This window comes from Terrapene carolina, unplaced genomic scaffold, assembly GCF_002925995.2.
Source record: "Terrapene carolina triunguis isolate 2854851 unplaced genomic scaffold, T_m_triunguis-2.0 Scaffold391, whole genome shotgun sequence".
Classification (NCBI taxonomy): Eukaryota; Metazoa; Chordata; order Testudines; family Emydidae; genus Terrapene; species Terrapene triunguis.
This window is the reverse complement of record NW_020664742.1, coordinates 474,900-496,149: the sequence shown is the minus strand read 5'-3', so window position 1 is coordinate 496,149 and position 21,250 is coordinate 474,900. Positions and strand designations below refer to the sequence as shown.

Here is a 21,250-nt window from a genome sequence, read left to right as displayed (position 1 = left end):
CAGACAGGCTTTACATGAGTCTTCCTCTGTCTTCAGATCTGTCACAGCAACAAGACAACATCCTTCATCCAGAACCACAGTGTATTCACCTTGAGAGACTGAGCTATCAGACTTTGATTAGTCTCGTTCCTTGTTGGTACAGAATGTATTGCTTAATATTACAAAACTGTCTCCTTTTAAAAGTGTTACTATTTAATAAGGGCTGGATTTGTTGCTTGGATGCAGGGACAATCTGATTCTCCAATTTCAGCTTCCACCCTGTATTTTGGAATATTTAATATACTTAAAATCTGAAGGGCCATCTAATTCTTCTTTAAAAGTTCCCTTAGCAGCTATTTCAGCTTACTGTGTTTTAGTAAATGGTACAGTACATTGCTGTTTGTACATGATTCTGTTAAAAGGTTTATAAAGGTTTACATCTAATCTCCTTTAAGGGATCCAGTCCCATCTTGGAATCTAAATCTGGTTTTACGTGTGCCTGAGGTCGCCCTTTCAGCCCCTGGCAAAATGTTTATTTTATTTATCGACTAAAGTGGTCTTCGTTATTGCTATGACGTCAGACAGAAGGGTGAGAGAATTGCACACCCTGAGGGCTAACTTGCCATTTATGATTTTACATAACAATAAGATGGCTCTTAGACCTAATCGATGGCTTTTACCAAAAATAGTGTCTGAGTTTCCTATCAATCAGAGAACTAATTTACCAGGTTTTTTCCCCAGAAACCTCATGCTAATAAGTGGGAGTCTGCAGGTATTTCTAATTAAAAACCCATGGTGGGCCCATGTCAGCTCACTCAGGCTTACAGAGCTCGGGCTGCGGGGCTGTTTAATAGCAGTGTAGACTTCTGGGCTCTAGGACCCTGCGAGGTGGGGAGGTCCAGGGTGCAGCCTGAGCCCCGAAGTCTACATTGTAATTAAATAACCCTGCAGCATGAGCCCTGTGAGCCTGAGTCAGCTGGCAGGGCCAGCCGCATGTGTCTAATTGCAGTGTAGACACAGCCTATGTTACATACTTTAGATGCTAGAAGGATTCTTGCATATTATTGAGATAGAACTAATAGTTTTAGGAAGTCATTTAGATTGTTTGTTTCTTATACTAAGAATCATATGGGTCATAGTGTTCCTGCTCAGACTATTTCCAGATGGGTTAAACAGAGCATAGGTCAGTGTTACAAATTAGCAGAAATTCCTGCGCCTTCTGTGGTACAGTCTCATTCTTCTAGAGCAGTAGCAGCATCTTTTGCTTATCTTAAACATCTTCCTATTCGGGAAATTTGCAAGGCTGCTACCTGGAAGACAGTGTACACATTCACTAAACATTATGCTCTGAATGTAGCTTCTAGACTGGATACCAAATTTGGCAGAGTGGTGGTGATTTAATTAGGATTCTGTTCCACCTCCCGGGTTTTCAGCACTGCTTGTCAAACTACCTATAAGTGGGAATATGCAGACTCACTCAAAGAAGAAATGGAGGTTATTTTCTTGTAACCAGGATTCTTCAAGATGACTCTGCATATTCACACTTCCCACCCACCTTCCCCTCTTTCTCAGAGTGCTATTATGGTCTCTCTGGGTTAGCGGTGGAAGGAACTGAGGAAGTAGAGGACACAGTGTCCCCTTATATAATCTCACCCATGGAACATTCAGAAATACTGAGAAGAGGGATAGGAGGGGGCATGCATGTGCTCCAACAGGCACTGCTTGGAAAAGGTTCTACTGCTAGGCGTCACCAGGCGGCGCAGTCTTCATAGGTGGGAATATGTAGAGCCACTCGAAGAACTCTGGTTATAAGAACCTTCATGTCTTAAAAACAAAGTATTCACATGTAAATAACAGTTCACCACTTCTCCTTCTTTGTCCCAGTAAGTGACTGAAAGAATTGTCAAAGCTAGAACAGAGGCATTCTGCTCCCATTTGTTTCAGGTTGACATTAGAGCATCTAGTCTATAATGGTACTGTCTTGGTGTAGCTAGACACAACTTGTTGAGCTATAAAAGTCAGCACTTGTCTGTAATTAGTTCCTCCTGCTTCCCCCCCAATTTAACAGGAGTTGTTCCTTGTTAATTGCTGCTGCAGAATATTCTTCCTTTTCTCTTAGAAATAATTGTCTTCTATATTTGTATAAATAAGTGATCGCTTCTGGTAGGCCTGAGCCAAATTAGAAAAACCCGGGAAGCACCTCTCAAAAACAATACTCACCTGTTTTTCCTCAGTAAGTCACCTTATATATATAGCTCATATGTTTTTAATTCCATCTTGTCTGAGTTTCCTTTTGGATCTGTCTCTTTATTTACATTGTTTTTGGGGGGGTGTGGGGGGGTTCTTTTTCTGCCATGGGGATAGATGTGGTAATTCGTGCACAAGTATTGTCCAATGAATGTTTGAAACCCTCCAAATTAGAAAAGAAGAGGCCATATTGTCCAAGACAAAAGAAGAACAAAACTATCCAGACCTTAGCTTCCTCACTCTTCTGCAGGAAGGGTTATGAGAGATGCATTGACTAAGAGGTTGACTTACAAGAAAGGATTCAAGTATATTTACTGTTTTCAGAGTGCTAGCTTTCTTAATGACCAGAAGCTGTAAAGTCCAAGGACTCGCCTCCCCTAGTAGCAGAATCTCATGTGGGGTGGTTTTTTTGTTTGTTTGTTTTTTTACATCTTCCGCAATGAAGATGAACCCAGCCTATTTCTACTGCAGATGTCATTTAGGCAATCTGATTGGCTAATGTAGAAATTGTCACCTATTAAAATATTTTTAAATGTCTATGCTTTCATTTTATAACTGTTTAGTATGAAGAGGAAAAAGTGTGTTTCTGGAATTAATCACCAGGTGTGATGCTCCTCAATCTAGCCTGAATTCCTAGCACATCATTAAGCATTGGAAAATGTCCTTTGTCTAGATTTTAATTGTTTAATAGTAAATTATTCTAATTGCTTCTTAATTTGTTTTCAATGCAATAAATAAATGCAATGTAGAAACATTACATTAGAGAGTCTGCATGGCCTGCAAATAAGCATTTGTGTTATAATGTTAATATGTGTACCTCTCTTGAATAGGAATTGCAGGCTGCTTTGGAATTGCAATGTATTCAGAATAATCAAATGTCAGTGGCCTTAGAGCATGAAAAATCAGCAAACGATAATCTCCGTAAGGAACTTCAAATTGAACACTCTCGATGTGAGGCTTTACTGTCCCAAGAACGAAACAAACTGACAGAGCTACAGAGAAATTTGGAGGTTGAGAAGAATCACTCCTTAGAGCTTTTGAATGCCTTGAACCATGAACGTGTTTTGACAGAACAACTGAGTATGAGAGTAAATGAAGATTCTTCTTGTAAGCATAAAGAATCATTACTGGAACAAACCTTTGTGCAAGAACTGCAGGCTCAGTTGGATGAAGAGAGATCCCGTGCTATGGAGCTAGCTGCTATAATTGAGAAGACACACCAGCAAGCCATTCAATCTAAGAGGCAGCTAGAAGCTGAGGTACAAATGTGTTGTGAAGAAACACAAAAGGAAAGAGAAGTCAGTACCAAGTTACGAGCTACACTGGAGTCTCTTCAGAGTCAAAAACAGGAGGTAATCCGCTCCTTGGAGATACAGAGGGAAAGAGAGGCAAAACTGAAAGCTGATTGGGAACAATTGCAGACACTTTTCAGGACAATGAAAGAACAGGAGAAAAGCAAGAAAGAAGAAAGGGAAAAAGAGAGACGACAAGAGCAAAGGGCAGAATTTGAGAAACGGAAGGAATGGCAGAAAGACAAAGAGAGACTGGTGAGATTTTCAACTTCAAATCTGCCATTATATTGAAATAGCCAGATAATTTTGCTATACTATATGGTAGATCACAATATGTAGAATATATTATTTACTAGAGCTTGTGTCAAGTATTTCATTTGTGGAACTGGTCAGAAAATCTTTGAGGGAGCCATTTTCTGTAGAAAATGCAGTTCTGTTGAAATCAAAATGCTTTGTGAAATCGTGTTAAAGTTCACCAATAGTTTGTTTCACAGAAAAAAGGAGAAAAGTTCCAACGGTATCCCATTCTGACTGTCAAACATTTCATTTTGATTTTTCCTTTATAAGCGAATTTGTTTTGAATTTTTATTTTGTATATTAATATATATTGTAGTATAAAATAAAAGTTGAAATCAAAATGAAATGTTTTGATTTTGTTGAAATGAAACATTTTGATCTGAAGTGAATTTCTGGGACAAATTTTCTTTTGTGAAGAATATTGAAATGTTTGGGTTTTGTTCCAAATCAGAGCGAAAACAAATTTCGGAACCTCAGAATTCCCAATGAAATGGAATTTCCATTCTACACACAGCCCTATGTGTTTCACTTCAATGGTACATAGAAGTCTCTTACTTTGGAAGTCACTTAAAAGCCCACCTTAGGGACAGTTCCCCATTTCTCAAGACATCTTTGGGCAACCTATGCTGTTTGTGAATTGCCTTAGGTTTGGATAGTATGTTGTCCATGTGACCACAGGGTTCCTTGATGATGTTGAGCAAATCTGGGCACATGGAGGGGAGTCGGAGTGGGATCTTCATCCTTGGAGTGGAAAAGGCATCTAGTGTTGACCACATTTCTCCTCTGCTGATCAATCCAGAATCTTGGAGACTGTTAATTTAAAAAGTAGAAGTCCTCTGTGCTGAAAGGGCAAGAGTGACTTGCTCAGGTTCATCATTGTCCCTTCCGTCCTCAGAGTCCTCTCCCTCCTCCGATGGACATTTCTCTCCTTGGTTTTCAGACTGTGATTGCTGTCTCGAGCAGGACTAGAAAAACAAAGGAGAATGTGTGTGTGTGTGTGTGTGTGTGTGTGTGTGTGTTGGTTTTTTGTTGGGTGGGTTTTGTTTTGTGTTTTGTTTTTTTGGTGGCTGGGGAGTTCCTCTGTTGAAGTGAAGCACTGAGGTGGGACTTGTCTTTGGGACCCTGCCTCCTTCTGGAAAATCTCTTCGGGGGAGGGGAGTGTAAGTGTAGGCTGTGCCTGCTCTTGACAGGGCTGTTTTCAGGAGTGTTTGCCACAGTAAGGTTTTTCTCCTTGGTCCTTGTCCGAGGAAGGAGATGAAGGGATAGGGAGTGGCTATAAGGGGGTTACAGGAAAAATGACCCCTTGAGCAGGATCCCTGTGCAGCCAGCTGCTCCTGAGGCTTTGTTTGCTTTGATAGAGTGCGGCGGGAGCATACCTGAATGTAGCACAGTGCACAGGTTCTCATAGTAGGTCATGTGCATTGCCTGGCATGCAGCTGCAGTGAACAAGTCTGATCTTGCTCCTGCGCAGTTTTTGAATGGGAAAGGGCTCTGAGGTTCAACCCTAGTATATGGAGAAGTGACCCTGGGTCAGGAGGGGAAAAATATCCCAGCTTCTGCCTGAGAGAGCCCATTCTATGCACAACCTCCCTGTCCTTGGGAAGGACTGCAGCAACCATCAGAGAGCAGAAAACGGAACCTGCTGGTTCAGAGGTAGATGAGCAGGCGCTTTGAGGGCCAGGCTGCATTGAGGGGATGGTTCTGATGCCAGAATTGTCTTTGGAAGAGTCTCTCTCTCCTGTCTGTGGCAGAAGAGTAATTCTATGTGCAGGGGACTGAAGCAGAAATTAATATTTTAATTTTAACTTTTTTTAAGTGAAAACAATTAGACAGGGACCCTCCTCCTTGCAGTATTCTCTGGCTATCTGGTCTCAAAGGCTTGTTCTACATAGTTCTATCGGCAAGGGTGCACATCTTAGGGAGAGCTGTGGTTGTTACTTAGTAATATCTATCAGTGTGGTGTTTACTGGCAGTCTGTACATGTAAATTACCGATGACTTCTTATTCTTATTCCAATAGCATGAATTGGAGTTGCAACACCAGAGGGATGAACACAGAATCAAGGAGCTCCAGCAGACACTGGCAGAATTAGAGAAACACGAAAGAAATCTTGCCTCTCAGAAAAGTCAGCGAGAGCTTTCTTCATGTCCTATAAAAAATGATTATAATGCCAACTTGTCCTTAACAACTGAGACTGAAGCATTGCACCTGCAGCAGCAGCAACTTGAGAAGATAAGGCAACAGTTGCTTTTTGCTGCTGTTCACCTAAATGAGTTCATATATAAAACTGTAGACAAGTGAGTAGTAAGAATGTTTAAATCATTTTAAGCTATTGTTCTTTGAAGTAGCTTGCACTGGCCACCGTTGGAGACAGGCTGCTGGACGAGCTGCATCGCTGGTCTGAGCCAGTATGGCAATTCTTCTATTTCTTAATAGGATTTCTCACTTCTCTGAGTTTGCACAATAAAGGCTCGAGTTTCAAAATGTAGGCCTCTGGGCTAAAACCATATCCGGCACTATTTTGAATTTCCTACCCTAGAAGTTAAGAAACATTGCTACTCTCAGCCCACCACAATTAAATTACACCTCTAAAGTTCCAGAAGTAAAAAGCTCACTCTAGTAAAAAGTTATAATTAATATTGTAGTCTTATCTAAAATAACAGCAAACAAAGCCACTTACTGAAAACATTATAATTTGTATTTAACAGAACAGTTAATGATTGGTCTGCATCAAATGATGAAGCTATAGCATCTTTACTGCATACTTTAAAGGAGCTGAAATCAGAGTTATTGACCTCTTCTACACCTCTGGTAAGGGAGACAACATATATATGTTTTATTTTAATATACTTCTATTTCTGCTTTTTGTTGCAATTTTCCATGTAAACTGCAACTTTGTACAACTTTCAAAGGAAACTAACTCCTCCCTTCCCTTGGGGACTGGGGGGAGGGGGAACAGTTTAGTCCTTTTATCTTACCTTTGTTGTGTTGATGTGTGTTAATCTTATGGTATGTCTACACTACCTGCCAGATTGGCGGGCAGCGATCGAGCCAGCAGGGATTGATTTATCGCGTCTAGTCTAGACACGATAAATCGACCCCGAGCGCTCTCCCGTCAACTCCTGTACTCCAGCTCAGCGAGAGGCGCAGGCGGAGTCGACGGGGGAGCAGCAGCAGTCATTATTCACGTAGCTGAAGTTGCGTAACTTAGATCGATTCTCCTTCTCCCCCCCCCCCTTCTCCTCCCCCCCCCCCTCCCCCCCCCCGGTGTAGATCAGGCCTTAGACTCTTACTGGCATTGCTATTGCAAAGGCTGCTTCTCAAGTCGGGCAGTTTTTTTCCCCTATGGCACATGTTGCTTCCTGTTTTATAGGCATCCAGAGACAGATTCACCTTTTAGCAAACTTTTCAGTAGTTTTCCAAAAGCACAGTTGTGACTTGAAGTCACAGGAGGAAGGATTTAATTGAAGCAGCCATAGTATTTTGGATATTGTATTCAGTCTAGGAATAGTCCAAGACCCAAGTTACCTAGTGCAGAAGAATTTACTGGGTACAAAAATATGTCTCAAACTAAATATAGCTTTAAAATCTTCCAAAAACATTGCCCTGTCATTAAGGTCCTTTCCCTAAGTCATATTTCAATCCAGTTCCATGTAAATGGAGAAGGAGATCCCCTAAACCCAACCTGCCTAGCCTTTCTTAACTGCTTTAAACAAAAAAGCCTAAACTTGACTTTGTGGCTATGGCCTGCCTTTACCACTCTTTCAATAACATGCTCCTAGAAAAACCTTGTGAGAAATATTTGAAGATGACTTTTGAGCACCTATCCGTCTGACTCAAAATCTCTGAGTGCCGTTTTTATAATTGGACCAGTGCTACAGAGCACAGTCTGAGAAGAAAACTTGCTGTTTCTCCATGAAGAGCTGGTCACCTACTGCCAATTCTCATTGTTTCCAACTGCTTAATCACATTAAAAGAAACAAAAAACCCACAATACTTTCCTTTTATTACTTTTCAAGTAAGTAATTGCTGTAGTTGTCAAAGGGATGTTGTTGATCATAATGGGAAAGTTGGTGGAATGTGTGATTGTGAATGGAAGGAGAGTAGTCCATGAGACAGTCATAGAATCATAGAAATGGAGGACTGGAAGGGACCTCTAGAGGCCAGCTTGTCAACCCCCTTGCATTGTGGCAGAACCAAGTGTGCCTAGGCCATCCCTGACAGATGTAGGTCCAACCCCTTCTTAAAAACCTCCAGTGATGGGGATTCCCCAACCTTCTTTGGAAGCCTATTCTAATACTTAAATCTTTCTAACTATAAGGATAGTTTCCTTATATCGTGCTTAATCTCCTTGCTGGAGATTAAGCACATTACTTCTTGTCCTATCTTCAGTGGACATGAAGAACAGTTGATCATCATTCTCTTTATAAAAGCCCTCAACACATTTGAAGACTATCATTGGGTCTCTCCTCATTGTTCTTTTCTCAAGACTAATATGTCCATGTTCTTTAACTATTCCTCATAGGTCAGTGGTCCGTGGGGTCCCGTGGCTGAAGCCTAGAGCCCCAACACCCGTGGTGGGGCTCGCAGCAGCTGGGAGCTGTGGGGTTGCAACCCTGAGCCCTGTACTAAATCCAAGAGCCCTGGTACTGCCACAGGGCTGGGGAGGGGGGAGGGGTAGCAGCCGGGAGCCCACGGGCTGAAGCCCTGAGCCTCGGTGCTGCTGTGGGGCTGAAACCTCAAGCCCTGGGGCGGGGGTTGGGGGGGGGGTAGCAGCCAGGAGCCATGGGCTGAAGCCTTGAGCCCCGGTGCTGCGGCGGGGTTGAAGCCGCGGTGCGGCGGGCTGAAGCAGGGAGCTGTGGCTGAAACCCAGAGCCCGCCTGCCTCCACAGGGCTAAAGCTGGGAGCCAGGGCTGAATCTGAGACCCAGTGACCATGCTGAAGCTAGCCGGGGGCTGCAGCCTTGTGCCCTGCAGGTGAAGCCCTGCCCCCCAGCAGACTGAAGCTCAAGCCCCAGCTTCCTGCGCGGAAGGTCAGGGCTCAGACTTCCGAGTCAGCCCCTGGGGTGGGGGTGACCCAGCCTACCAGGTGAGCCTTAAGGCCTTCTGGCCCAGCTCTGGCTCTGCCCCCAGAGACTTTGCATGTGAGGGCTCACTCCTTGGTTTCTACCCTTAGCCCAGTGAGTTTAACGCTAGCCTTGCAAGTTAGCTAGCTCCCTTTACTGGTTGTAAAGGAGCTAGTTCAACAGGAGCAGGACAAGTTCCACAGCACAGGAAAAAAAAATTGTAAGTGTAAATAATAAATACCAGATACGGATAAATTTTTAATTCGACCATCAGCTTCAAAACAACAATATCCACAGGGCGATGATGCCGAACTTCCTTCAACAAGTTCGACCACCATAATGCCTGAAGAACATAAAGGAAGTGATGTGAGTCAGAAACATAAAGCAGCTATTAACCTCACAAAATTTAGGAAGTACGAAGACAGGTATTTGAATTTTGGTTTTATTTGTTCCGGAAGTGGAGGTATCACTCAACTGCAGTGTGTAATTTGTGCACAAGTATTGTCCAATGAATGTTTGAAACTCTCCAAATTAGAGGCATTTAATTACAAAACATGACATCTATAAGGATAAGCACTGTTCATTTTTTGAACGAAAGGTCAAGGAACTGCGTGATACTAAAGCAGTAATGAAATCCACAACTAATGCAGATAAAAAGCTTTTAAGGTCATAGATTCATAGATTCTAGGACTGGAAGGGACCTCGAGAGGTCATCGAGTCCAGTCCCCTGCCCGCATGGCAGGACCAAATACTGTCTAGACCATCCCTGATAGACATTTATCTAACCTATTCTTAAATATCTCCAGAGATGGAGATTCCACAACCTCCCTAGGCAATTTATTCCAGTGTTTAACCACCCTGACAGTTAGGAACTTTTTCCTAATGTCCAACCTAGACCTCCCTTGCTGCAGTTTAAGCCCATTGCTTCTTGTTCTATCCTCAGAGGCTAAGGTGAACAAGTTTTCTCCCTCCTCCTTATGACACCCTTTTAGATACCTGAAAACTGCTATCATGTCCCCTCTCAGTCTTCTCTTTTCCAAACTAAACAAACCCAATTCTTTCAGCCTTCCTTCATAGGTCATGTTCTCAAGACCTTTAATCATTCTTGTTGCTCTTCTCTGGACCCTTTCCAATTTCATAGATTCATAGATTCTAGGACTGGAAGGGACCTCGAGAGGTCATCGAGTCCAGTCCCCTGCCACATCTTTCTTGAAATGCGGTGCCCAGAACTGGACACAATACTCCAGTTGAGGCCTAACCAGAGCAGAGTAGAGCGGAAGAATGACTTCTCGTGTCTTGCTCACAACACACCTGTTAATACATCCCAGAATCATGTTTGCTTTTTTTGCAACAGCATCACACTGTTGACTCATATTTAGCTTGTGGTCCACTATAACCCCTAGATCCCTTTCTGCTGTACTCCTTCCTAGACAGTCCTACATAGTGGCACAGAAAATTGCAAAAACAAAAAAATCACATACAATTGCTGAGATTTTGATAATGCCATGTGTTATGGAAGTAACAAGGGAAGTGTTTGGAGAGAAAGCGGCCAAGGTACTGACAAAAATACCGACGTCAAATGACACTGTCAGATGATGGATCGTTTCTATGTCAAAAGACAGTTTCTCAGGGTATTGATCGGCTGCGTGACAATGATTTTGCTATACAACTAGATGAATCCACAGACATTTCAAAAATGTCCCATTTACTTGCCTATGTTCGGTATGTGTGGAATAAGGAAATAAAGGAAGATTTTTTGTTCCTCAAAGAGCTCAAGACAACAAAATGAGACGACATTTTCAAACTGTTAGATGATTTTATGATTTTAGCAGAAATCAGCTGGACTAATTGCATTGGGGTCTGCAGTGAATGAGCCGCAGCAATGACTGGAAAGCATTCTGGTGTTGTGCAAAATAAAAGTCGGTGCATCTTGTGCTATTTGGACACACAGCTTTTTACACCGAGAAGCACTTGTTGCAAAAGATACTGAACCAGGTCTTCACAGTGTCTGAATACCATGGTAACACTTGTTAATTTTATTAAATCCAGAACAACAAACTCCAGGTCTTTTGCTGCACTTTGTGAGGAAGTGGGTGCAGAGCACCATTCCTTGCTCATGCATACAGAGGTGAGATGGCTATCTCGAGGCAGAATGCTTTCCCATATATTTACTCTCAAGGAAGAGTTATGTACTTTCTTAGTTAATAAGAAAACTGAATTTGCCAAAGTGCTGAAAGATGATGTGTGGCTGGCAAAACTGGGTTATCTCGCAGACATATTCAGTGAAATGAATAAACTGAATAAAGCTATGCAGTGTGGAAAAACTAATTTTATTGCCTAGCGTGAAAGAATCGAGGCTTTCAAAAGAAAACTACAATTTTGGAAAGTTCGTGTCTGTGGGGGCACTACTGATATGTTTGAGCTCTTACATTCTTTCATTCAGGAACAAAACATTGACTTTGACATAATTAAACCTCAGCTAACAGCACATCTGTCTGGTCTGCTTAACAAATGTAATGCTTATTTTCCCGCACTCACAACAGAACAAGCTGCTACAGTCGTGGACTACAAACCCTTTCAGTAAAAACATTGAAGCTAAGCTTCCATCCGATGTTCCATCAAAATTGTTAGAAGAGCTCATTGACATTTCATCAGACAGCTCCCTCAGAACCAGGTTCAAATAAATGCCGCTGGAGAAATTTTGGTGTGAGTGTTTCGATGAATACATCACTGCCTCTTCTGCAGCGCTGAAATTTTTGACCCCCTTTAGTACCACTTACATGTGCGAAGCTGGATTTTCAGCCATGACATCAATGAAAACAAAGTACCGAACCAAGATGAAAACTGACCATGATGTGCGCGTGTGCTTGTCAAAGATACCCCCACGTCTTGACAGAATTGTTGATCAGCACCAACAAGAAGTTTCACACTGAGTAAATAAAAAATAATATTCAGTTTATTTTTGTGCCTATATTGTCCTTTATTATATATATTTTCTCTGTGTGTGTTTAACTGTATAACAATCCATTTAATACAGCTTTTAATCTCTGGGATGTGGAGAAAAACCATTGTTGTGGCACAGTTGGGCCTTGGAGTTTTTGTAGCATTGTCGTGGGGCCTCGGAAAGAAAAAAGTTTGAGAACCCCTGTCATAGGTCATGTTTTCTAAACCTTTTATCATTCATGTTGCTCTTCTTGGGACTCTCTCCAGTTTGTCCGCATCTTTCTTAGTGTGGTGCTCAAAACTGGACACACTACTCGAGGTGAGACCTAACCAGTGTGGAGTCAAGCCGAACAGTTACCTCCTGTGTCTTCTATACAGCAATCCTGTTAATACACCTCATAATGCCATAGCTACGCCAATATATCTTTGTTGTGTAAACTAAGCCTGAATAATGTGCCATATCTTCAGCTGCTGTATATAAGAAAAACTCCATTGAAGTCAGGAGGCCTGATTCTCATTTATATGAAGACTTCTTTATGCCTCTCTCTGTGTAAAGCAGCCTTACAATAGGTACAAATATAATTTATTCCTGTTTTAAGGCTCCTTTATGCTGCCAGGATAGTATAAAGTGACCCTTAGAGTCAATAATAACTGGCTCCAAAATTATCTACAATGACTTACACCAGTTTAGGATCTGGCCCAAAGAGTCTAGTTTTTGTTTTGTGGCACAATTCCCCCTTAGAGATCCATGTTAAATTGATGCATTTGGGATGGCAATGGTTGGCCTCCCCCCTCACTGCACCCCCCGAAAAAAGATTTTTTGTGTGCCTCATGTACACGTACGACCATAGTGGTGTTGTAATGAAGTTCTTCACCTCTAATTTTCTTGTGGTTTTTCAAAGGAAGTTGCAATAGTGTACATTTTAAATAAATGGATCCACATAAAGTTATTTGAATATGCAAAATTCCAGGTACACCACAATGCAGTACATAATTTAAAAAGTCAGTAGAAAATTGTTTACTGTGCATATGGCAGCTTTGGTCTCGTTTCGATTGTTGGGTATAGTGTGCGGATGCTGGCTGGTGGTGATGGCCTATGCTATACAAGAGGTAAGACTAGATCTGATGGGCCCTTCTGGCCTGAAACTCTGACTCAATGATTGCTAGGCAACAATGTAATACTGTTTAAAAAAAAAAAAAAAAAAATTCTAAGAGAACAAAGGTATCGTTTATAAGCTCTTTCTAATTAATTTCAATACTTTAGTTTTGCTGCGTTTTGTTTTATAGTCATTTTTATTTTAAGTGCTTGAATAGTTGAACTAGTGGGAAAATGTGAATTTTTTTTAACATTTTAAACATTTTTTTGGAATTTCATTGAAATTTTTCACAATAAATACATCTGACAAACTATAACTGGTCGAAACCTTTCAAAAATTCACACAAATTGTTTCTTTTTTCCAATTTTCTCCTTTCAATTTGTCAAAAAGTTGATAGTTGGAAGGTTTCTGCCAGCTCTATAAAATGGCTGGTTTAGCCTGTTTCTCAACTGTGTTTTTTATAGAGGAGAGGAGCACTTCATGCTTTGCCTCCTTCTACTGTAAAGTTTAAAAATGAAAATTCCTGGACTCTGGTTTATTGCTTGGTGAAGCTATAAATGTTAGTAGAACTCAAATTTGTTTTTCCCCAATTTTTTAAAAAGAAACCACTGCAAGGTTCAGTTTCTCTGGTAGACTTGTTGTTGAAAGAAAATGGAGAACTTACAAAGTCTGTAACAACACTGACAGAGGAGAAATTAGAATTAAGAGCAGCGATTTCTCAACTGGAGAAGAATCTTCAGCAGCAGCATCATAGGGGAATTGGTAACAGACAGGTATATATTCATTTTTATTTGACTTATATTTTTCTCTTTGCTGTCACACAGCTGTATACGTGGCAGGAGACTGAAAGCAACTACCTGCTGGCCTGATGCTAATAAAATACCAATATACTAGACCTGCATGGATTAGTACATATTGGGGTTTGCTGTGTACCAGATATGCTGTGCCCTTCATTGTCCGAAGTGTGATGGTATCTACTGGTATATGAATTGATTAGTGAGAAATAATGCCATGCACACTGATAAAGCTCAAATCTGCACAAACAGCAGCTCTTCTGCCAAGTAACATGGGTCACTGTCAGCATGTCACCTTGGTGCCCTATTCTGTGCCCTGCTTTCTTGATGAACATAAACTCCAGTTCAAAGTATTTGATCTAGCTACCTGAGAGATTTCCCCATCCTTTGTTGCCATACCCTATTGTGATAGTATCAGAGGGGTAGCCGTGTTAGTTTGGATCTGTAAAAAGCGACAGAGAGTCCTGTGGCACCTTATAGACTAACAGAAATATTGGAGCATAAGCTTTTGTGGGTGAATACCCACTTCGTCAGATGCAGCTATTGTTATAGTTACACTTCCATTCCAACCCTGGAAGTGTTAACCAGTAGAGGGACGCTTGTGAGCACAAGAGACTGATCTTTCACTGGAGCTGGAGCTGGACCTGGAGCAGGGAACTCATTCCCACAAGAGATGAGAGTGACCATATGAAATGAGAATAACTGCTCTCAGAATTAAGTGCAAAGCCCACTTTTTCAAATTCATATGTAATTTCTATGCATGTGCATAGCATACAAAAACTATAAGCAAATCAATCTATTTTTGCTACAGGCTGGGAAGGAAGACCAAGAGATTAGTATTTCCATTTTTAAACATTTTGGAGTCTCTCTGGTATTAAGGTGAATGGGAGCCATATAAACTAATAAGACTAAGATTTTTAGGCAAGGACTGTCTAATTTTCTTTACTTGTTAACATGGACTGAAGTTCTACTTGAAATTCCCATCCTATCTGGATAACATCTTGTTACTGCTGGAAATTTCCAGTATAGTTATTCTGGCATTTTAGTTTTTCCATAAAGTCAATTTACTATTGAATTTGACTTAAAACAACTTTTATATTCCTTGATGGTTATTTTATATTCTTTCTTTGAATTTAATTTTTTAGATCTGCTCTACAGATGATGCTCATTCCGTCCAGGGATCAGAAAGGGCTTCCTGGCAGCGAGAAAAAACTATTTTGCAGAATGCTTTGAAACAGGCAGAATCTGAGCTCGCTAAAGCTACTGTTGAAATAGAAAACAAGCCAGTTATGGAAACTTCCAACCCAAAGGTAAAATGGACGATGCAAAATATGATTAGAAATGCACTCTGGAGATCACTCAGGTTGCTAGACCCAAGACCACGGAGAATTTTCCTTTACCCATATTTTCATATGCCTATGGTACAGATTCGTTGTGAAATAATGTTTGGAAACCGCTTTAAGATTCTCCTCAAAATGTGATGAGACACTTATTTTACCTATTACTCATGTCTCAGAATTAATATGTGACACTTCTACAAGATGGAATGATATTTCTTACATATGGTTGGATTGGATGCACATTGTAATTTTTTCAGGAAAAAACATCCCGAGCCTGACTTTGTAAAATGATAACCACATAAAAACGGCCATGCTGGGTCAGGCCAATGGTCCACCTAGTCCAGTATTTGTCTTCTGACAGTGGCCAGTGCCAAGTGCTTCAGAGGGAATGAACAGAACAAGGCAGTTATCTTCAGTCCCAGCTTCTGGTAGTCAGAGATTTAGGGGGAGACAGAGCACAGGGTTGTGTCCCTGACCATCTTGGCTAATAGCCATTGATAGACCTGTCCTCCATGAACTTATCTAATTCTTTTTTAACCCAGTTGTACTTTTAGCCTTCGCAACATTCCCTGACAATGAGTTCCACAAGCAGACTGTGCACTGTGTGAAGAAGTATTCCCTTTTGTTTGGTGTAAACATGCTGCCTATTAATTTCATAGGGTGACCCCTGGTTCTTGTGTTATGGGAGGGGGTAAATAACACTTCCTTATTCACAGTCTCCACACTATTCATGATTTTATAGACCTCTATCATAACTGCCATTAGTCATCTCTTTTCTAAGCTGAACAGTCCCAGTCTTTTTGATCTGTCTGCATGTGGAATCTATTCCATACCCCTAATCATTTTTGTTGCCCTTCTCTGTACTTTTTTCCAATTCTGATATATTTTTTGAGATGGGGGAGACCAGAACTGCACACAGTATTTAAGGTGTGGACATACCTTGAATATACAAGCATGTTTGCAAGTATCTAATTTATTTATACAAATCCCATGACTACTTGTTTAAATTAGGTATTTGGGGGCAAATGTGGCTATCTAGGGTCATAACTGGCCAAATATGTTTGCACATCCTGGTTTAGTTCATGCAACTGTGGCATTTTTGTGCATAAATCTGCCATGCCTAAATGTGTGTATTCCATTGAACACACAGATTTTTCAGGATTAGACTTGTTAGATTATTTAGTGAGCGTCCCATTCCCCCAGCCAATGCATCCTCATTTCCTATATTTTGTTCTGGAGTATTTTACAGAAATGTTTCTTTAAATAATTGTAGCAGAGGGCTTGGAGGGCTGGGTGGCCTAGTTGTTGGAGCGCTTGCTTTCCAGCCCCCTGCTTGGTCAAGGTGTCTCAGTCTTTAAGGGAGCTAGGAGGAGCCAGGCCCTCCCACTCCATCTGGTATCAGCTCAGGATCCTTTGGAAGTCAACCCCTGAGTAAGGGACCTACCAGTGGGAGTCTACATCCACTGTCCTGGGCTACTTCCTACCGTTGTCCCTTCAGTTTGGGAGTGGCCCCTTTAATCCAAGTTGCAGTGGTGGCTTGTCTCTAGTAGTGCCCCTCATAGATTCTGGGTGGCGTCCTGTTGCTGTCCCAGGGCAGCTGTAAGGTGTGGCAGGGTCGGAACCTTCTTTCGTCCGGGTCTGTCTTAAGCCAGCTGCTCCTAGGCCTCTTCCTCAGTCTCCTCTGGCCAGGGAGGTGGTGCTTGTTCCCTGGTGACTGCCGAGGCTGGCAGGCTAGTGATCCTTCCCCTCAGGTAGGGATGCAGCTAGCTCCTCTTGAGGTAGTCTCCTGTACAAGGATGATCATTTTTGTGACTCTTTTAGTCCTTTCTGTAAACTGAGACGTGCGGGAGATTAATGTTGAATAAAATTGTTCAGTGAAAGACTGTGATACTTCGGCATCATTTTAGTACTTGATGTGAGGAATTGAGATTTATCTTGTCTGAGCCCTATTCAGATAGCTAGTATCAAAGGTTTAATTGAAGTATGTGTATAGTTTTAACTAGGGCTGTCAATTAATCACACTTAACTCACACGATTAACTCCAAAAACTTAATCGTGATTAATCGCACTGTTAAACAATAGAATATCAATTGAAATGTATTAAATATTTTTGGATGATTTTCTACATTTTCAAATATATTGATTTCTATTACAACACAAAATACAAAGTGTACAGTGCTCACTTTATATTATTTTTATTACAGGTATTTGCACTGTAAAAACGATAAATAAAAGAAATAGTATTTTTCACTTGACCTCATACAAGTACTGTAGTGCAATCTCTTTATTGTGAAAGTGTAACTTACAAATGTAGATTTTTTTGTTTGTTACATAACTACATTCAAAAACAAAACAGTGTAAAACTTCAGAGTCTACAAGTCCACTCAGTCCTACTTCTTGTTCAGCCAATCGCTAAGTCAAACAAGTTTGTTTACATTGATGGGAGATACTACTGCCTGCTTCTTATTTACAATGTCACCTGAAAGTGAGAACAGGTGTTCACATGGCACTTTTATAGCTGGCGTTGCAAGGTAATTACGTGCCAGATGTGCTAAACATTCGTATGCCCCTTCATGCTTCGGCCATCATTCCGGAGGACATGCTTCCAAACTGATGATGCTCATTAAAAACAATAATGTGTTAATTAAATTTGTGACTGAACTCCTTGGGGGAGAATCGTATGTCTCCCGTTCTGATTTACCCGCATTCTGCCATATATTTCATGTTATAGCAGTCTCAGATGATGACCCAGCTCATGTTCATTTTAAGAACACTTTCACAGCAGATTTGACAAAATGCAAAGAAGGTACCAATGTGAGATTTCTAAAAATAACTACAGCACTAGACCCAAGGTTTAGGAATCTGAAGTGCTGTCCAAAAACTGAGCGGGACAAGGTGTGGAGCATGCTTTCAGAAGTCTTAAAAGAGCAACACTCCGATGTAAAAACTACAGAACCCGAACCACCAAAAAAGAAAATCAACCTTCTGCTGGTGGCATCTGACTCAGATGATGAAAATCAACATGCGTCGGTCCGCTCTGCTTTGGATGGTTATTGAACAGAACCCGTTGTCAGCATGGACACGTCCTCTGGAATGGTGATTGAAGCATGAAGGGACACATGAGTCTTTAGCGCATCTGGCACATAAATATCTTGCGACATCGGCTACAACAGTGCCATGAGAATGCCTGTTCTCACTTTCAGATGACGTAAACAAGAAGCAGGCAGCATTATCTCCTGCAAATGTAAACAAACTTGTTTGTCTGTGTGATTGGCTGAACAAGAAGTAAGACTGAGGGGACTTGTAGGCTTTAAAATTTTGCATTGTTTTATTTTTGAATGCAGTTATTTTTTGTACATAATTCTATATTTGTAAGTTCTTCTTCAAGTGCTTGTTCATGTCCATTCCAGTAGATGTGTGTATGCGCGTCGTGTGCATGATTGTCGGAAGGTTTTTCCCCTAGCGGTACCCGTCGGGTCGGCTGTGGAGCCCTCTGGAGTGGCGCCCTTATGGTGGTGTATATAGGACACTGCCGACCTGCCACCTGCTTGGTTCCTTCTTACCGCCAGTGACGGTCGTTGGAGCTTCCTTCAGTGTCTTGCTTTGCAAGTGCCTACCTAGTGGTTACCTTCTAGTTAGTTGTAAATAGTTCTTAAAAGTTATAGTTTAATAGTAGTTAGCCTCTTTCGGGGGGTTCTCCCCCCTTCCCTAGCTCCCCTAACCGGTGTATGCCTCAGTCTCGGGTTTAAATCCTGCGAACGCTGCTGGAAGCCTATGCCCAAGGGCGATCCGCACGCGTCGTGCCTTAAGTGCCTGGGCGAGGACCATCAAACAGATAAGTGCTCCATTTGCAGGCAGTTTAGACTCAGGACGAAGAGGGACCAGGACTATCACCTCAAGCTCCTTTTAATGGAGGCGACTCTTCGCCCTCAGCTGGCACCTGAAGTGGCACCGGCGACATTGGTGCGCAGTGCATCGGCTTCGGTGCGGGATGCCTTGGCACCAAAAAAAGCAGGGCTTTGGAGCGGAGCCCGGAGCTGGAGTGTGGAGAGGCTCCGGAGCAGTGGAGCTGCAGGTTTTTGCCTGGAGCTGAAGCAGAGCCGGAGCACACCTCCAAAGCCCTGGAAAAAAGACTCCTCCAGGGCTGCTCCCCGGCTCCAAGGCGAGTTCGAGCCTGCGGCACCACTCTCAGTCCCCGGTGCCGCATAAGAAGAAGGAGTCGGTCCCCCATCAGCAAACAGCACAGGGATCCCAGCGAGGTGCGTCCTATGTCAGGGCACCCACGGCCTGGCCCTCAGATCCTGGCACCGTCAACTCCGGCCCTGCCAGGAGCTCCATTGAGTCAGGTGCTTGTGGACTCCCTGACTTGGGAGGAGTTGGAGGACGAGATTGATCTCCCCTCCATTCTGGATACCTTTGAAGCCGTGCAGGACCTTATTGCCATGACGGCACAGTCCTCGGCCCTGCAGGCACAACCACCGGCACCGGACCAGGCAGCGGCGACTACAACAGCACCAGCAAAGTCAATTGCACTTTTTGCGACACCAATGGCGTCGCCACTACCCATTCAATACCAGGGCAAGCCAACGATGCTACGGTGCTGCTCCCTGTCACTGCGGTATGTTCCCCTGCACAGTCGGGCTCCGCCCCTCCATGGTCTGGCTCAGACTATTAGTTGCACTCCAATAATGAGTCGTCGATCTGCAGACATAATCAGTACCGGTCTCGGTCCTGGCACTGCAGATCGCGGGACGTGCCAGCGCCGGTGGTATCCTGGCCCCCACAGTGGCAGGGGCCAGTACAGTGGCCCTTTTGGACTCCTTGGGTCTACCATCAGGCTCAAGGGCAGGGCTTTTGGGCTGTGTCCATGGTGTCTGCGCCCCGTGCTTCTCCTTCAGCCACGTCGGTGCAGTGCCATACTCCCACAGCACCTGAAGACCCCCCCACGTGACAAGGACCCTGGGTCTTCGCTAGCGGGTGCAACTCTTGAGCCAGCACCCCATGTGGTACCAGCGCCACAGTCTGTCCCAAATAGGGCAGACCTACCAGAGCCAGCCTCTAGGGAGCCTGAGGGTCAGGAGGACCCTCGGACTTAATCATCCTCTTCGCTGGATGAGGCGGTGGCTGGCACCTCCACCACCACACTCCCTTCGATGGACAATAGGACGCACCAGGACCTTCTTAGGACGGTGGCCCAAAGCTTACTCCTCCAGGCTGAGGAGGTGTCAGACGACTCGGACCCAATGGTGGACATTCTTGCCCAGGAGGGTATATCTAGGGTAGCCTTGCGCCTTATAAAGACCATACAAAACACCACAAAGGTGCTATGGCAGACCCCGTCCTCCATACCTCCCATGGCCAAAGGGTTGGAAAGGAGGTATTTTGTGCCACAGAATGGGTACAGACACCTTTTAACCCACCCTCAGACTGGAACATTAGGGGTGGATGCGGCGAACCACAAAGAGTGGCAAGGTCAACTAGGTCCTGCCCCAAAGTCACGGGACGCTAAGAAGCTGGACCTTTTCTGCCGTAAAGTCTACTCGACCTGGGGGGGCTCCAGCTTCGCGTTGCTAATCAGCAAGCAGGCTCCATTGCGGACGCTTTTCACCTCACGTGGACGAGTCACATGCTCTATGCGTTCCCGTCCTTCCCTCTCATACACAGAGTCCTTCTGAAGGTCCGCCAGGACCGGGCTTTGTTGATCCTCATAGCGCCGGCATGGCCCTGCCAGCACTGGTTCACTACGCTGTTAAGCCTATAGGTCAACAGACCAGTAACCCTTCCCTTATGCCCAGACCTCATCACTCAGGACCACGGCAAGCTCCAGCACCCCAGCCTGGAGTCCCTCCACCTCACGGCGTGGAAACTCCATGGTTGAACCCGTTGGAGCTCCAATGTTGGAACTCAGTGAGAGAAGTTCTCCTGGGAAGTAGGAAACCTTCCACCCGAGCCACATATCTGGCAAAGTGGAAGCGATTTTCTATTTGGTCCCTGTGGAAGGGTATCCCACCTCAGCAAGCGCCAATTCCTCTCGTTTTGGACTACTTACTGGACCTGAAGCAACAAGGGCTGGCAGTATCATCTATAAAAGTGCACTTGGCTGCCACATTGGCCTTCCACCCAGGGGCAGCGGGTAGATCAGTCTTCGGAAACCCCATGGTTGGCCGATTCCTCAAGGGCTTGGACAGGCTTTATC

The 21,250-nt window shown here is 43.3% G+C and overlaps 1 protein-coding gene across 4 annotated transcripts in view; it reads left to right on the top strand.

The window, feature by feature from the left end:
• Window positions 1-21,250, top strand: part of PCNT (pericentrin) — a 248,169-nt gene that overhangs the window by 215,894 nt on the left and 11,025 nt on the right. For 3 of the 4 annotated variants that reach the window (XM_026658033.1, XM_026658029.1, XM_026658028.1), the window contains 5 exons: window positions 3,057-3,773; window positions 5,835-6,112; window positions 6,524-6,626; window positions 13,523-13,693; window positions 14,860-15,024. In XM_026658033.1, the coding sequence (XP_026513818.1) occupies window positions 3,057-3,773; window positions 5,835-6,112; window positions 6,524-6,626; window positions 13,523-13,693; window positions 14,860-15,024 (1,434 nt within the window). The remainder of the gene's footprint in view (window positions 1-3,056; window positions 3,774-5,834; window positions 6,113-6,523; window positions 6,627-13,522; window positions 13,694-14,859; window positions 15,025-21,250) is intronic. The other variant, XM_026658030.1, reaches the window with a different exon arrangement.